General features: G+C 37.7%; 1 protein-coding gene across 1 annotated transcript in view; it reads left to right on the plus strand.

Annotated features, from left to right (window-relative positions):
• Window positions 1–17,850, plus strand: part of brinp3a.1 (bone morphogenetic protein/retinoic acid inducible neural-specific 3a, tandem duplicate 1) — a 49,142-nt gene that overhangs the window by 15,862 nt on the left and 15,430 nt on the right. The window contains exons 3-4 of the mRNA XM_042417147.1: window positions 2,697–2,887; window positions 4,959–5,143. Coding sequence (XP_042273081.1) covers window positions 2,697–2,887; window positions 4,959–5,143 — 376 coding nt within the window. The remainder of the gene's footprint in view (window positions 1–2,696; window positions 2,888–4,958; window positions 5,144–17,850) is intronic.

Genomic DNA, 17,850 nt, shown 5'->3' on the forward strand with positions numbered 1-17,850 from the left:
ACGCAACACCACAGTTTTACTACTGCACTCAATCACACACACACACACACCTTCCTCTCAAGACACAACAACCTTTAGTAAACAGGAAACGGTAAACAGGATCGACTCCCATCTGTTTGAAGTCTGCCACAAAAGTAATGAGTGTCCCATCTCCCTGCTTGAATTCGAGTGCTATTGCGTTTCACTTCTGGGAGCCAAGTTCACTTCCATTGAAAGTCTCTCGCCATGGTGTTGTGGATAAGATTAAGTGCTGTTCAGTTTCCCCCACACTACAGGCAATAGTCCAATGGTCGCACGTTGTTTTTCATTCTGCTTTCTGTTGATGTTCCCGTCTTTTTCTTCTCTCCTTCTGCAATTCATATAGTCCCATCACTCCCTATCTGTCTGCTTGCCTGACCGCCAAACTTTCTCTCATGTGCAATGTCTAGTAGTCTAGTTATAGGCTTCTGTATATTAGACCTAAAACCACAAAACAAATTATGACTCAACTCAATGGAGATTTTTCACTTCTTTTATCTCATTGTTTTGGTTTTGTGGCATGGTTCAGGAGGCAGCAAACAAATGCTGATAACCCACTGTACTCTACCTGGTCAGCACCTAATTGCAGATGGACAAAGATAGCACCCAGCTGGTGAAGAGGGTGGAACATGTAGCTGCTAAAGAGCTAGCTATTTTTTGTTAGGAGATGGTAGAGACAAAACTAGAGCTAAATGGCAAGTGAGTAATGAAGTTTCATTCATCAGGTGGACAGAAACACAACTTCAAGTCATGCAGATGTTGCTCCATGTCTGCTGGGTTTATGAGTTTTGATTGCCAAACTTGTTAGCCTGAGTACATTAGTGTTAGGATTACAGCATTACATTAGCCTAATCTGTCAGAGGTGTGTGTATTTTGTGGTAGATTGTATGCCTTTATTATGGAGTTTAAAGTAGACCAATGACAGGAAACGACAAGACAGAGATGCAACAGCCGGACTTGAATCAGGGATGTTGCAAATAATTGTCAGCATCCTCTTCTTCTGCCACCGATCATAAATTCAGGAGCCAAAGTTCTGAAGTTGTTGAAAAATGAAGAGTATAGAGATAGGACATGGCTGTCAGCAAGCCAAATACATTTATCCTTTTACAACCTCCTCCAGGCTGCATCTTTGCACAATCAAAAAAACAAAAAAAAAGTTTAATGTACCTTTGGGAGTTCAGTGCAACATAATGCCACTATCAACACAACAGAAAAAAGAGTTTTGCGGCGTTCAATAAACACTTCAAAACACTTCAAAACTCTTATTCAAAATAGCTGTAATGAAGTCCAAACTACATTATTGCATTGTTTTATTGTGTTGCTCAGGTTTTGCAGGACTGTCTGAGTCATCACAGTTGGTTGTTTGTGCATACTAATTCCTTCCTGTATCGATTAAGCATTTTGAGGTAAAGTGCGAACTAATGAAATGAACTACAAGTTCATTTCATTAGTTTCTAAAGATAACTACTGTGAATCAACCAGCAAAAACACAACTGTATTTAATTTTCAAAATAAAAAACAAAATCTATCATTACACTAAAACAAAAGAATAAGACACTCTACACCTCAGTCATTTTTCAACTGCTTTTACTGTCTTTTTATGGTGAATAAGTTTAGCCACTAACCAAGGAGACTTTTACAATTTTCCTTTGTACTATATTTTAACTTAACACGCATTAAATTAGAATTCTCAGCACATCATCTGGACAAAATGGGTAAATGAGTGCCTTAATGAGGAGTGATAAGAAATTAGGAGACATATATTTTTCATTGCAGCAGACATATTTTTATATGTAAATCTTAAAGCAAAAATACTTTCAAATGTAAATGAATTCCACTTTCTTTTCTCAAAAGACATGTCAAGTACCTACCAAACGGTGATTGAAAGGTCTTCAATTTCTCCCCTGCTAGGTCAGTGTAGAACCAACCAGTTTATTACCAGCTGTATTTGAATAGCACTAATCTATGCATCAAGCAGCAGCACTCAGTCTGCACTTGGTAGATAAAGGCAGCTGGCATGCTCCAAGGCCAGGCTGAATATCAAACGATGTCAGATGAATCCTTTTCCCTCCAAAAGAGACCCTGAAAGCAGCAAGACTCCATCCATGATTACAGCCCGTCCAACTGCAGCGCCTCAAAAACTGACTTGAGATGAGAAAAGATTGCGCTATTATTTAAAATCGGTGGAGAAACACAATGTTTTTCACTATGGTGCCAAGCAATTCTCTGAGCCGGAGGTAGAAACAGCATGAGACCATTCCTCTTTTTAAAGAGTGGCACACAAGATTCACTTAGAGGTCATGCAGACATCATATTTTACGCCTGGCACGGAACAGATCTGAATATGAGCCTCCTGGTGAGGGGCAAGCTGTGGCCTGTCCACTTTAAAATCACAACAATAGGCTCAATTTTCCTCCTTTTCAAGAAGCAGAAAACAACTGCTCAGATGGACTTGGTGGATTTACTCTTTTCATTGTGTCTCTAATGGAAATGTCTCAAAACAGCTCCCAGATCCCCTTCACTTTTTGACAATGATGGAAAGGCTCTCCTAATGGAGAAAAGTGTGGCTTCTGTTGGACCAATGTCCTTTCCCGAATGTGCCTGCATGAAGTATTCATGTGTTGTGTTGTGTTGTGTTGTGTGTCCTTTGCTGAGTATGTGTTTGTGTGACATTGCAGGGAGTTTGGCCGCTGGAAGGTGAACAGCTTGGCCCTGGAGAGACAAGAGAACAATGGCTTTTCCTTGCCGCTGGACCCCGAGTTCCTCCAGACTATTAGGCAGCTGGGCAGGAGGCCCAGTCTCAACGCCATCACTGACAACATTATCAGGAAATACGGAACCCACTTCCTGCTCTCTGCTACACTCGGAGGTAAATAAAGTAGACGGGACGTAGTCTCTTTGCTTTTATTGACCTACTTTAGCACAAGGGAGGGGGGATGAGTTGAAATTGTTCTGTTCTGGGAATTCAGGAGGCCCACATCTTTTCAAGACCTCAGGAGCTGCACCATTGTTTCAACTGAAGGAACAAGGGTGTAAATGTAATAGTGTTGAAACCAAATGTAACTGTAATTGCTAATTGTTTCGAACACTAGGTAGATCTTTCTTTCCTCGGGTGACAGATTTGTTGCCTTTCTGGCAATTTCAGTCTCCATTTTACACCTCTAAACATCTCCTTTCCAGCATCTATTCAGACATCACAGTCATGCAGCGGTAAATTCCTGAGAACAGTGTGATGACTATGTGTTGCTTCATCGCATGCTTCAAATTGTGTCTCAAAAATGTTGTTGCTTTCTGTAATCAGTCTAGCTAATCCAATCTTTCTTCAGATGTGATGGTAATCCCAAAGGGAAAACAGCACTTTCATTTCCTGATTTAGTTCCTGAATGCTTTAGTTCATGCTTGTCCATCCCTGTTGCTATCAAACAAAGGTGAAATGTTATAAAAGAATAATGTTTTCTTTTTTAAGTAAAGATCTGGCAGCAATTAGTTTGTCAGTTAAATATTTTTGGAGCTGTAAAGCTTCTTGAGCAGTGCTATCACAACTAAATATAGTGTATATACTAAATATTGGCTCAAATGTTTCTGGGGTGGTTTTGTCTTTGTTTTAGCACATATCTCTGATTCAGTGTTGAAAATCTATGGATGGAGTTGTTTGACAAAAATGTCAGTTCATCGCCTGTTCCCATAACAATAGATGGAAACAGAGTAAGTTAGCCAGAGTCCTGTAATGCGGAGCAAAGCTCCCATGGCTATCTGCTGCTCAATCTCCTCACAGCTCCTCTGCTGGTTCTTTTCATCTTTTGTTTCTTGAGCAAAAACTCTCAAAGCCATGATGACTACAAACAGTGTAAAAAAATAGATTGGAGAGACAATCCTGTACATCATACATTGTAACAAAAACAAGGAAATACTTCAACTAAAGCATGGCTTGATTGATATACTGTAACCTATTAATTATACTAAATAACAGGATTTTAATTATTAAGTGACATATCATTAGATGTTATGTGAGCATTGTGCAAGGTGATTTAAATGTGCTTTATGTAGCATTTTAAACATCAATATATCATCATAAAATATGTTTTGATTACTTGTTATAATCACTGTAAATAAACAAAACCCTGCTCCTAAAGATAAACATCAGCTTTAATAATTTATGTGGCTCAGACAAGAAAAAACCCTGCTATTGTAACAAAATACAGTAATTCCATATGTTTCTAGAGTAGAAATTTTGTTTCAAGAATTTCTCTAGAAAAGAGCGTCCGTATCGTGATGGTAAATTCCTGAAACTTCTTTGGAAACACTTGAAATAATCTCACCATATTAGATTATTTTCTCTGGTTTTTAAAACATTTCAGGTTCTTAGGATGGAGATTTAGTTTTTTTTCAGTTTGCTGGAGACAAGTGTTAACCTTTGTCTATTCCCACTGGTAATGTACTGTATGTTAGCTCTAGTGTCTATCCAAATTAAAACCGCATTCCCCATAAAACCTAATGTTGTTAGAAAGGATTTTGCCATCGATCTCTCACTCCTTCTACTGCCTGTCAATACACTGTTCTCTGAAAGCTTTAGCTGTGTTTGTACTGAAAGACTTGATCCATAAAGCATCTCAATTTGTGTTGTGTGGCAGTAGTTGTATCACCAATAAATACAATTAGCAGAGGCTGCTAAGTTTATCAGCGACGTCAGAATTACTTTTATAATGATTTATTCATGTTTGACTAGTGGATTTTTTTCAATTTAAACTGTCTAAGCTGCATAGGCAGCAGCTTAGTCAGTGGTACTGAACTGGTGTATGTTAGGTAAAAGCAGGTATTAAAGGTATTCATCTTCAGTTAACATTTGCCACCATTGACAGTGTTATATATGTATGTGTATGTTCATTGGGGAAGAGTCATTAATGAAGTGTGTGTACGTGTCTGTGTGTGTGTATTTATAGGGGAAGAGTCATTAATGATCTTTGTGGACAAGCGGAAGTTGAGTCGGACATCTGAAGTGAGTGAATCCAATGGCACAGCTGTGACTCTGGAGGCTCTGCACCAGCTGGCAGCCTCCTACTTCATTGACAGGGAGAGCACCCTGCACAAGCTGCACCACATCCAGATCGCCTCCACTGCCATCAAGGTAAAAAGCCTGCTGCTCTCTAGCGCAATAGCAACACAAATAATCAGATAGTCAACTGCCAAAGCTTTGAATTGCCCCATCGTTTGATTTTTTTTTTTTTAAATGTATGATTGCAATCGTTTCATGAAGGCATTATTCAAATCTCATTTTGTTTCAGTGGATAAATATAATTATTATATTTTTCAGAACATTGTTGTCTTGATTAGCTCACCCGCTAACTAATTTGATGCAATCATAGCCAGTTTGTAGCATTTGAATGGAAAACCTACAATCAGCAGGTTTATTTCATTTTAATGATAAAAGGTCTTTATTTACGGCCGATCAGGGTCCAGATCCTTTTTTTTCCCCCTGTCGCTGTGGATTTAGTCTCCAAATCCATACAGTATATACCCTTTAACCACAAAATGTTTACTTCACATACATCATTATTGATACACCAACATACACTATACTTCACTATAGAAAAACAATATAATGACAACAGAATAGCATCGGATCTTTACCATGAAATATTGGCTCATATCGGTCTGCACCGTGCATGCAATCCTGCAGCCCTATTGAATGCTATAACATCCACATAGCTGCTTTGTTAATTGTTCTGAGAGAAGTTGATTGAAGCCCCTTGAAAAACACACAAAAATTTGACTTTTTTGTTCCCACTAAAATTTGACTTCCTGACTAATAGAGATATGAATAATGGACTGAAGCAGCTGTTTATGTGCTTAAGTTTTTGATATAATAATGACCTTCCTTCCACCCCCTGCATATAACTATTGCAACAAATTAAGAAAATCATGCTCTATAGTTGTCAGTACTTGCCAAGTATTTACCACTTAATACTAATTACTGTATGCGGTTTACGACCCATCAATAGGCTCTCAATGGACTATGCTGGCCCGCTGCAAATCTAGAATACCATTAAGCAGCAAATGATTAAAACATATTTTAAAGGACATAAGGCAACCTCAGTCCTTGGTTGACAGAATTAGACCTCATTTGCAGACTACCCTCAGTATGGACTGATAAACTCCATCCACTTTTCCTGCCATATTTAATTAATGACTTCTTCATAATGAATGCACTTTACAACCTCACCTAATGTTCCAGCCAAAAATCTATGGCAGCTGTTTCATAAGTTACCTCCAGTCATGTCTGCAGCAGAACTCCTCCAAAATAATGTTCCCATCATACTATGTGCAAAAATTATTCAGAGAGAACAACTTTCATGAGGCAACTTCTTATTTATTCATGGATTTATTTCACATTAGACCCAAGAACTGTTGGGTGAAATGTGTCCTACAGCAGTGGTTGTCAAACTTTTTTTGTAAACCAAGGCACTCCCTCATAGTGATTTTTTTTTGTGTTTCATGGCAACCTTCCAATATTGGCAACCTTCAGGATTACCACAAGGAAAATAAAGTCAAACACTTCAATATAATACAAAATAAAATGGAATAAAATACCCAGCAATAATTTAAGATAAAAATGACAAAAAACTATGATAATAATAAAACAGATAAGACATATTGGAAATAAAACAGTGTGCTGGCAATTGATGAAAAGCTCCAATCAACCGTTTCTGCAAGTCTCAGATCTTCAGGCAGGGAGTTCCAGAGTTGAGATAGCCTTCAGACTTCAGCCATGACTTTGAAAAAGCCAGAAGGGCCCTGCCTGAAGATCTGATCCTGCGCTCTTACTCATAGTTTCAGCAACATAACTGGGAGATAAACCATGAAGTTTAAAGGTATTCAGCGAAATCTGAAAATCAATTCTAAAACTTACTGGTAACCTGTGATATGATCTTGTCTTCTAGTATTTGTGAAAGGCCAAGTAGGTCTGTGAGACAGGCTTAACCCTGAATACAATGAATTACAATAAGCTAACCGAGATGATATAAAAGCATGTATGACTTTCTCGAGATCAGGTCCAGAGAGAAAAGAGTTTTTAGATGCTCCTCAGTTGGTAAAAACATGATTAATCGACTATTTTGTGTTTTTTTTCATTTAGATAAAGAACGTTTTGGGACGTGCAGCACTTCATTTCTGACAGACAAGACAATAAATGATGAAAGACAATTTGGGTATGCTATGTTAAGTATGTATGTTCAAAAGTGAGCTTACATTTTAGGTTTTCAACAACAAAAAACACACACAATATAATGCATTGATTTTGTTTTTCATTTACTTAGTCTCTGAATTATTAAAATATCTTTGTTGGCGAGAGAGGAGTGTTTTGTCAAGATGTCCCTTGAGCTTACTTGGTACCACTGACTTACCGTGTATGACAAATTTATATACTGCAAATGAGACTTTCCGGTCTGGGATAGCTATATTCCCCTATCCATGAAAAGCTGTAAGCCAAGTAGCTTTCATCATACAGTCTGATTTTAGGTTGTTGAAGTTTGTTTGTTTTTTTTGTGAGCTGAAGTTTTTGTCTCAGATTGTGTTGAGGGGCTGAGATGTTGCAGCATTTCTTTGAGATCTATTTACAGTGACTAATCTTTCCATCGCTTGCTCTGACAGTCGCTATTTTTGACTGCCGTGCACCTAGAAAGCCTGGTTGTCAGGTAGCTTTGTGCGTTACGGTGACAACTAGCTACCATAAGTGAGCTGCTATCACCGGCTTGAGCTGCGACATAATGGCAATTTAACCGCTTTTGATATCCATTTCTTCCATTTTAATACTTTTGAAATGATTAGCAAATGTTTGATGTGGTGAAGTATTATTTAAAATGTACAGTAAAAGTAAAGTAAACAAAATAGAAATTAAAAACTATAAAAATATATAAAATATATTCTAAATTAAATATATATACATAAAGGCATTTATTCATGTTTTTTTAACAATTCCACATCTCTAAGTTTATAGCTTTTCATTGTTTTTAGCTTGTGATTAACATTATTTTGGTGAGCTGCTGCGTATAATTGCTCTTATAGGGATTTGTGTGAATTTGTGTATATTGTACTGTATTGTATGTATCCTGCGGAAACCTTGGCCTGTCCTTAAGGCACCGCAGGGTGCTGTGGTGCTAGTGTCCTACAGCTGCCACTATAATGAAAGAACATCTTGGATCTGGAAAATGATTGATGAGATGAAGACCTGGTGGTGTCGATAAGCCACAAGGCATATCTGCTAGACGTGATGAATCATAAGTTTATGTTAAATACAGTACACGTGTATTTTTGTTTAATATTTGCCTCACCAAGTCAAAGTGTTTATAAATTATTTAGGAAAAAAAAAAAAAAACCATCATGCAGCATAATCAAATAAACTGACTGCTTGACATTCTTTAATTAACCGGGTGATTAAAAATATAATTATTTTTCTCACTAACCTTGCATTGTATGCACTTTATGGGGCTTTGATGTGACATTGGAGTAGACATGCAAACATGCACGCACAACGAGAAACCAAGAGAGAGATGAAGCAAGAAGTATTGTTTACTTCCCTGCCTGCTCTTTCATGTGTGTATTGTCAGGTCTGTATATGGAACAGCATACTATGCATATCAAGATATGCTTATGATGTAAATATCACCCTGCATCTCTTACTGCTTAATACCCTCGGGGTGTGTTCATTCATCACTCTGTCAGTTCTTATCAAGCAGAATGAATTGAATCAGCTGAGTTTGCTCTTACTGCAGACTGAATTCTCTGTGCTTTCTGAGGAATCTGTTTCCCTCACGTGGCTTGAATGTGTTTACACTCACTTGTGGTAAACAACAACACATTAACGTCACGGAATGTAGGTAATATCAGCATCCTGCAAAAAATACCCCATCTGAGATACTGTCAGCTTCATCAGTCTGTTTGTAATGTGCTCTGTGATGTGATTGCTGCGCTGTCCCTGCAGTGTTCGTTTTGAGACCGGATGCACCAGAGCCAAACATATCTGACCTGACTAATAGGTCAACATTTATTGCTTTAATGTCAACTGTGTTTGGGTCCGTGGTGGGACCTGCAGCGTCATTGGATAAAAGCAGTGCTTTGTGTGAGAGAAAATGCTACAGATATTTATTTAATTACTGCGTTCACATGTGTAGTACTGAAAAAGATCATACAGTCTCAATTAACTTGAATTACATTGAGATGAGATGATGAAGCCTCTAACAGACAGTACAAAAGCAGACAAAAATTAAATTTTTTGAGCATGGGACGTTCTTTTGACCTTCAGAACTGTATAAGTGACAAAGTAATCTCTACTCAAAGGTATACTTACCAGGGGTGTGCCCAAATACAAATACATTATTTGGCAAAGCACAAATAGTGGGTTTTATATGAATATTTGTTTCATACAAATATTTTAAAAAAATATTTACTGGGGGTGTTCACCAGAGATAAAGCTGAGCTACTGACACTAGCAAAGTGTTTACAAGGGACTCTCCATAACCTGTTGTTCACCTTCTCCTTTCCACAAAGTTAGGTTGTAAAAAAATAGGCAATAAATGAAAAGTGCAAAGCAATAATCGCCTTTGAAGTTCCTCCCTGCACATTACATGCTGTGCTGTCTCTGTGTTATGGGTGTATAAATAGGTAGAGGTCTGCCTGCGTGAGGCGAGGAGTAAAGTTTTAGCTCAGTAATCAGCGCAGTCGTCTATGATCTGGGAGACTCTGGCTCAAGACCTGGTGTGAGGACCTCCTTTGTAATGTAGTTTATTCATGTATTATTGTAACACTTTGATTTTCTAAAATAAAAAGTGTCATAAAAACAAAAACAGGATTTTTAAGCCTCTTTCCACTTTTATTCGAATACAAATACAGATACAAATAATTTTGCTGCCTCAACAAATACAGGTACAAATACAAATACCAGGATCTCTGCACATCCCTGATACTTACTACCTTTTTTGGCATTGACAGCACAGTCTTACCGTCTTCATCAGTGAATGGAGGATAGGTCACATACATAAAAATAGCTTTAGATAACTATGGTACCAACTTCACAAAGCACAAACCATTATTATTAATCATTATTATTAACAGCTCTGTTTTCAGCTTTCAGTCGATGCTTTTTTTTTCAGATAATCAAATGGATTTTTGAATGGTTTATTTAGAAGAAGCAGGCAATTATCCTCAACCCATCAACCCATTTATCTGAAAAATTAAAAAAATCACTAAATTTGGAGAAACATTGGACAGCACTGACAGTTAGGTATTATGTGGGGAGGAAGCAAACAGTTACTGTCATTAATCTGTCAGTTCTTTTTTTTTATATATTAACCATTTTGTCTATCAAATGTCAGAAAACAATAATTAAAGTATTTCTCCAATTTCCCAAAGCCTGGAGTGATGACAAACTGCTTGTTTTGTCTGATCAAACAGACCAAACCCCAAATTTATTCAGTTTACAATAATATAATACAGAAAACAAACCAAATCTAATCTAATGAAACTAAATGTCTGGATGTAATGAATTAGAAAACATGATATTAATTGTTCAAATGAAAGTGTACCTTCTGAAACAGAAGATGAAAGTGAGTACAGGTAATCAACAGTGTGCAGGATCCCTTGCTTCTTCTGAGTCTACAGAATTTTAGTCTTGCACACATATCGTTGGGACTTTGTGGCGTGCAAGACGTGTTTTGAAATTATTAGGCAGTTGTGAGTACTGGTATTTGCCTTTGCCTCAACAATGAATCATCTGATTTTGACTGGTTAGCTCTGATTTTATAATATAAATGAAATCTTTAAAAAAACAATTAGCATTTAATAAACCTTTCCGTTACTCTGCTTTTTAATTTTCCAGTTACCTGTTTGAGCAACACAGTAGCAGTATTTCAGCAGTTCCATGATGTTCTGTGATTCTCAGATAATTTACATGCTTAGGGGGATGTCACTTCATATACCAGGTAAAAAAAAAAAAAAAACAATCATCAGTGAGTAGCATGGAGCCAATAGCAACACTAAGACAGAATTCCACTGGAAAAGCAGAAACATCAGTGTCTATTTCCCTCATTCTGACTGCGTAGCTGCTGCAGCTAAAAAAAAAACGAAATCGCTTGCCTTTTTCTGAGCCGCAGCTCATTTTTCATTGACTTGTCCTTAGTGATGCCCCACTATACAGTCCATCAGAGATAAAATTGTACATTCTCTAAAGTGAATTGGCAAGCGGACGTTGAGCTGATTTGGCAGCCGCCACTGAACCAAAGTGCTGCTAAAAACCTCTCTGATTGAGATGAATAGAGAAAAAGCCCTCTGGGGTACATTTGTTTGTGAGGCATTTTCAGGTGACTGATGTAAAATATTCACGGCGTCAGCAGCCTTTAGTTCCGAACATGGGTTTTTACCTCAACCCAATGAAGACAGATGCCAAAACAAAGCTACTTTTAAGAAGAGCACTGGTCCCCTGGTTTTAAGAGATAACATATTTTAAATGGTAGAAATGCCTGGCCTGAAGGCCTGTAGAACTGAGCGCAGCAGCACTGGAAAATAATCAAAGACAGGAAAAATGAGATAGATAGGAGTGCGGAAAAAAAAAAAAAAAGTCTCTGCAGTTACATAGTGTGATGAATCAGCCCTTCCATTTTAGTAATTCCCTTTGAGAGCCTCCGTCATTTGTCAAACATTTTGTGGCATGAGTTAAGGTGTCATATGCGACTGAACTGAGGAGATGAGACGAGGACAGACAGGCCCTATTTAGCAGGCCTCTTAGCCAGGGATTGAGGTGCAGCAGTTACACAGGAAATGTTGCATCAATCAATGCGCTTACCTTTGATTTGCAGCCCAGGCTCCACCGTATTGAAGATTCATTAAACTAAAGTTGGGAGGAGAATATCATTGACGGGGAGGAGAAGTGATAAGGAATGTTTGACCCAATTTGCCGTGTGAGTCTTGAGTGTTCAGTCAGTCATGCGGCGTTGCGCTTCATTTGTCTCAGCAGAAGAAGAGAACACAAGTTAGACTGAGCTTCAGAAATCAGATAATGGCTGCTGAGGAAGGGTTGCAGCGAACACGGCTTCTCTGAGTTTGGGGCAGTTTTGATGGCAGGATAAAAAAAAAAGAACGAAACTAAATAAGAAAAACAAAGCACTCTGTCAGTCCTCTGTCATCACTGCTGTGGATGAATTATTCATTACGTGCAGATTTTTTTTAACATCTTTATTATTCAGAAAGGAAGATAAATGTTCTTCTTTTGGTCTTTTCACCATGTCCTCAACCTTTTTTAACATTTAACAATATCTATAAGTTTCTCTCCTAGATATGTTATAGGTTAAGAGGCCTCAGATAATTGTATAAATACTTGGATAGATACAGCTTCTGGCTTTAGTCTGATGTCTGACTCCGGATATAAAGATTTTTAAGAATTCCACTTCTCCCAGCTAGGATTTGTCTCTAATCTGCAGCTGGTTTTAAAAAAAAAAAAAAAAAAAAAGTCAAGCTTAGAGAGCAAAAATAAATACACAGAATCAAATTTGCTCTTTTGGCCCCATTTCAAGTGACTAGTACTTCCTGTAAAATAGCATAGCTTAGTTTCCCTTAAAGAGACTCAGTAAACATAACGCCACATACGGTATTAAATTCCACTTTCTTCTACCAAAGGTTCCCCTCTGCTCCCCTGTGGCTTTGAGTAGCTTTTTTTTTTTCTCCTTCTTTTTGAGGGCACACAATAATCTCATTCTGATGCTATTTTCCTTCCTCTTCCCCCTTTTTCTTGCTTATAGTTTATAAGCTTATCCCTCGCCGGCTGACATTAGAGTGTAAGCCAGTGCAACAAAGTGGTCTTAAAACACGCATTGCAATCCTCAAAGACTGAATAAACAGGCGGAAATGTATCTCAGATGCAAATGTGGATTTGCACATCTACTATGCCTTGGTGATTAAGCGAACAACAATTCTTGAAGGTGCAGCCAATGAGGCAATTTTGAAATGAGCGATGATTTTCATGAAACATTAATGCCATCTTGTACTTTTTTTTTTTTTTTTTCCCAACGAGCAGAAAGTGCAGCCATTTAGAGTCCATTGTTGCTCAAACATCTGACAACACAAGCTCACTAAGTGACATTTTATGCTGTTTTTCGTGGAATTATTCATATGAGGGATTTGCAGCAGTGATGAATCTTCATCAGTAAAAATGCTCTCAACTAACTGGTGTTATAATAATATTACAGCCTTACATTTTTAAATAATGGATGAGCCTCAGAGCCATCTGTATCAGTGGACCATGTTAACAGGCTAAGTGCTGTGTTGCCCTGCCAGGGCCGCACACCAATAACACAAAGGCTATCATCCATCTATATACTGTGAAAGACATGGCATAATCTGATTTAGATAATACAAGTCTTTTAATAGCACACTTGTAGTATCATTTCCTTTTATCGTGCCCATTTTATTCAATTTATTAGTTGTAAATATTCAGTTTCAACCCCTCAGTAAAATCAGATAATACATATCGCTGCCTCTCAGCAGAGTCAAGATTGAGATAGATAGAGTTTTAAAATATTTGGTTGTGTATTTTTTTTTCCATTTGACCTATTTTGTTTTTAATGAATCAACATTTCTTTTATGTACTATTCACTATATGTGCTATAATTTGCAGCAGCAGCAGCAGCTATTACAAATTTATGCAGCAAATTAAGCATATTTGAACTTGAACTTGTGGCACAGAAAGAGGTGTGTGTTTCCTCGTGTGAGTGTGTTTAACCGCCCTACTGGGAGCGCTGAGCACAACAGTATCTCTCCTCCTGCACTGTAAAAACATAATAAACCTAGGAGCTGTGCGGCTTTTTCCTCCGGTTACAATGCCAAATGTGGTCTCTGGCTCTCACCTGCACCAAAAGTTGAAAACGTCACATCCTGAGCCATCATACTTGTGCACTGAGCCACTGCGCTGCGGAAGACTATGTCAACTTTCCAAACAGCCGTGTTTTCATGAACAATGTATTTTGGCAGCAAGCAGAGCTACGCTATCACTACAGAGTGTAATATGAAGCCTTCAGGGCTCACTTGGGAATGTTTGCATGCTGCCTGAATATACAGACTGGTGAGAAATTAAAGGAAAAATCTGAATAAATGAGTGCAGAAACGTAACAGATGCTTCCATATAGACATGAGGGACTGAATTATTTGATGAGTGTGAAAATGATGGGAATCATATAGCACGTCCTCATAAAAAATAAAAAATAAAAAAAAACCCCACGACAGTATAGATCTAAAATTCAGCCAGCAAAAATGAGCTATAGTTATGTATACGCCTTCTAGCAGCTGTAGTAATTATGAGCGGGGGAAGTGACACAGTTCAGATGACGTCAATATAAGGTGACATCTTTATTAGGGGGAGACGGGCTAGATAGTTAGTTAGATGGAAAAAAGTGGAAACATATCATGTTTCTGTGGGTCGGGACCTTTTTTGGACTATGTGACTGTTGCCGACGAAGGTTGCGTAACTTAAAGGAAGTACTGACTACGTTTCAAATGATTTTTAACTCAAACCATCATCTTTCCATAACCCTAACCAAGTGCTTTTTGTGCCTAAACCTAACCAGACACAGCGTTGTCACACCGTAAAACATAATTTTTTTTTTTTAACAGTGATTTGTAATGGTTGTGGAAAGGTGCATTTTACGCTAGTATGGGTCGTTCTGGAGTCAATCAACCTATGTAATTGTTTAATTAGGATGTTTTGGAGTCACATCTTGTGGCCTTCATGATGATGGGAATTTCATTAGTTTTGCAGATACAGTTATAAACCAAATTATTACATTTTTGACCTGTTGATGGCACTAGCTGAAAATTAAGGGATCACGAATATTATAATTCACTCCACATGAGACATACTGTATGCATTGCCGTCTCTGCAGCCATGCCACCAGTGTGGCTAAACTCCTGTGTTGGTTTTTTCCTAATTTGTCAGCCATCTGTGGTTAACTGGCTGGTCCTTAACTCTCCATTCTCTTTTATGAGGTGATGCTATACTTTGTAGGGCCACAGTATATGTAAATTCATATTTGTTGAGCTTGGTGGTAGCCTTACCTTGTGAGTCTGAGCTCACTTGTGAGTCGCAATTAAACATTCACTGGTTCATTGTTTCTCTGCACAATGATTGGACAAAGACAGACAGAGACTTTTGAATTAGGTATACATTTGTGAAAATGAATAATTAATGAAAGACCATAATTCAATATAACTTTTAGTGGAATCACATCATGACAATCTCACCATATAGTTTTACCGAAGTCAAACTGAAGTTTTTTGTTTCATGTGAAAAGGGAATAGTGGAATACAGTTCATTGCATTGAACGTCAATGTAAGCACTTGTGATTTGGCCTTAATTCCCATCATGATAGAAATTAATGGTTGATTTTAGGTCTCTAGAAGTTACACACAGAATATTTTCAGTGTTAATAAATCCTAAAATAGTATTTAGGCAGTGATAAGACATCAAAAGGCATGCCTGGAGGGCAAAGTGAAATTCATTGTGATAAGATAAATAAGTCACGTTCACAGCAAGCGTAAGCATCACAAACTGCTTATTCTAGGAAAGCCTTTAAGTGCGATTAAATGTTCCATTAAATGCAGCTGTTAGTTATTCCAACACAGTCAGCACAATTATCTTCTACTCAATTATGGCACATTAATAATTTTCCCACCAACCGATAAATGTCATTTACATTAGAGAATAACTTTTATGTTTTTTTTCCCCCCCCCCCCCCTTTTAGCAAAAGAAGGACCCCATGGGGTCTTGAAAATAGTGAAATATACAAAAAGGATTTTTCTTTTTGGGGTCGATTTCTAATAGAGAAGGCTGACTGTGCACACATGCTCTGCTCCACTGGGTTCTTTTTGCAGATGGTCTCATTGCTATGCATAGAAAAGCCATCATTAGATTTGCATTTGGTCAATTTTCCCCTTTAAGTTGGACATCTGTCTGTGTTAGAAATTAATCTGCTGATCCCTACGGAGGCTGCTCGGATTTTAATTAATTGTGTTAACGCGTCAATAATAAAAAAGAAGAATGGAAATCAGTTACTCTCCCTTTCTCGCTCTCTTTTTAGGCTCCCTCTGCCTGTCCTGTCTAAAATAATGATGTCATTGTCTTCAAAAGACTTTATTTCAGTAACTGTGAACTCACAAGAGTAGCTCAGTTGATGTTTTCTTCTATATTTCACTGAAAATATATCATATGACTGTACGTACCAGTACCTTACATGCAGACCTCTTCATCCTTGTGTATCTCTGCACGAAGTTTCCTCATTGACTTTGTAGTTGTCAAAAATAGATGTCAGAAGAAAGAACTTTTCTGCCCACAGCGGCAAAAGTGTACTGTTTCCTCCTGGCTGGATACCACGGTTGCTGTCATTAATCTAGCAAGGAGATGTGGTTACTTCTATTGGACCTTTGGGAAAATATTAAAATAAGACACCGTCATGGTGTTTGGCAATAATTCGCAAGTGACAGCGAAGGAGATGGATTTCCCTTCAGGTTGGCAGTTTATCTTTGCTGCCTGTGGAGTCTGGATATACGTGTGCTCTAAATCAGGCTTTTGTTAAGGATGATTGAGCTGAGATTGTGAGCAATCTAACTATGAGCTCAAAGGGGAGGATAGATTCTAGACTTTTTTTTTTTTTATGTTTGTGTTTATCTGTTTTTTATCAGCAAAAATCTGGTGTTATGCCTTTGAGGCTTTGGATATAGTACATCTTCCAAAACATGCCGCAGAAGTTGGGAGATCTTTTCATGCCTTTTCTTAAAAGGTATTCTGTTTTTTACTTAACTTTTATTTCTCGTTTCCATTTTTTTTACCCAATTTCTACTGTTGCGCTCACCCAAATTAATTTGGAAAGTATTTCTTTTTTCATAACATTCAAGCCGAATGTCTTTATAACTGTGTAATGTGTTAAAATGAAAATCTCTGACCTTTAAGCTTTTCAAGATGGTCTATTATCTGCTTAACTGAGTTCACTTCACATATTGGGGCAATTATTGGGGTGTGTACCTGACTGTTCTAGGAATTTTTCACTCTTGCAGTTTTGTTTTGCTATCAGTGTTACTTTTTGCATTTTTTTTATGAATGGTAGCATTTGTTTGCTGCTTTTAGTTCTGTTTTTATCAACCTGTGCCACATGTTTCAACAAAAAGAACACCTGGGTATACTTTGGTATAATTTAGCAGCTGCTGTACAATAGTAGTGTATAATTTAAGGTTTTTTTGTTTTTTTTTTCCTCAAGGGAGAAATGAATGTTCTTATAGAAGTTGTATGATATTGGCTGCACTCATGGTCCATTGTGAGTGGGCTAATCTGTATGAAAACTGCCACTCAACTCCTCTAAAATATGTGAGTACGGTAAGAAATGAGCCTATAAAATGTGTTACTCTCTAACAGTGGAGTGGTGGAGTGAGAGCAATAATTTAAGTTTGCATGACATGGAGCCCAGAAGCTCGTTTTGAAGCACAACCTGGACCCCTTTACTGATGCACATCAAAGTTTGAAAACCACTTTGACTCTATCAGGTCTTTCAAATGGACATCATGTGAAATTATTAATAGAGTGTGCCCCTTTTTTATCCAAAATAACGAGTGACTGTGTTTCAAAAGACTATGTGAACTGAGTTCGACTAGATGGTCACCTTATTCAACGTGCAAGAGGAATACTGTCAGTATAATTTGTCTGATATACATGCTTGCACTCAGTTACTGTGTGCTAAAACCCCGTTGTCTACAATGTACCTTAATGCATCAGTGTCAGATTAATTCTGACAACAGAATATAGCC

The sequence above is a fragment of the Thunnus maccoyii genome, chromosome 7 (assembly GCF_910596095.1).
Source record: "Thunnus maccoyii chromosome 7, fThuMac1.1, whole genome shotgun sequence".
In the NCBI taxonomy this organism is placed as follows: domain Eukaryota; kingdom Metazoa; phylum Chordata; class Actinopteri; order Scombriformes; family Scombridae; genus Thunnus; species Thunnus maccoyii.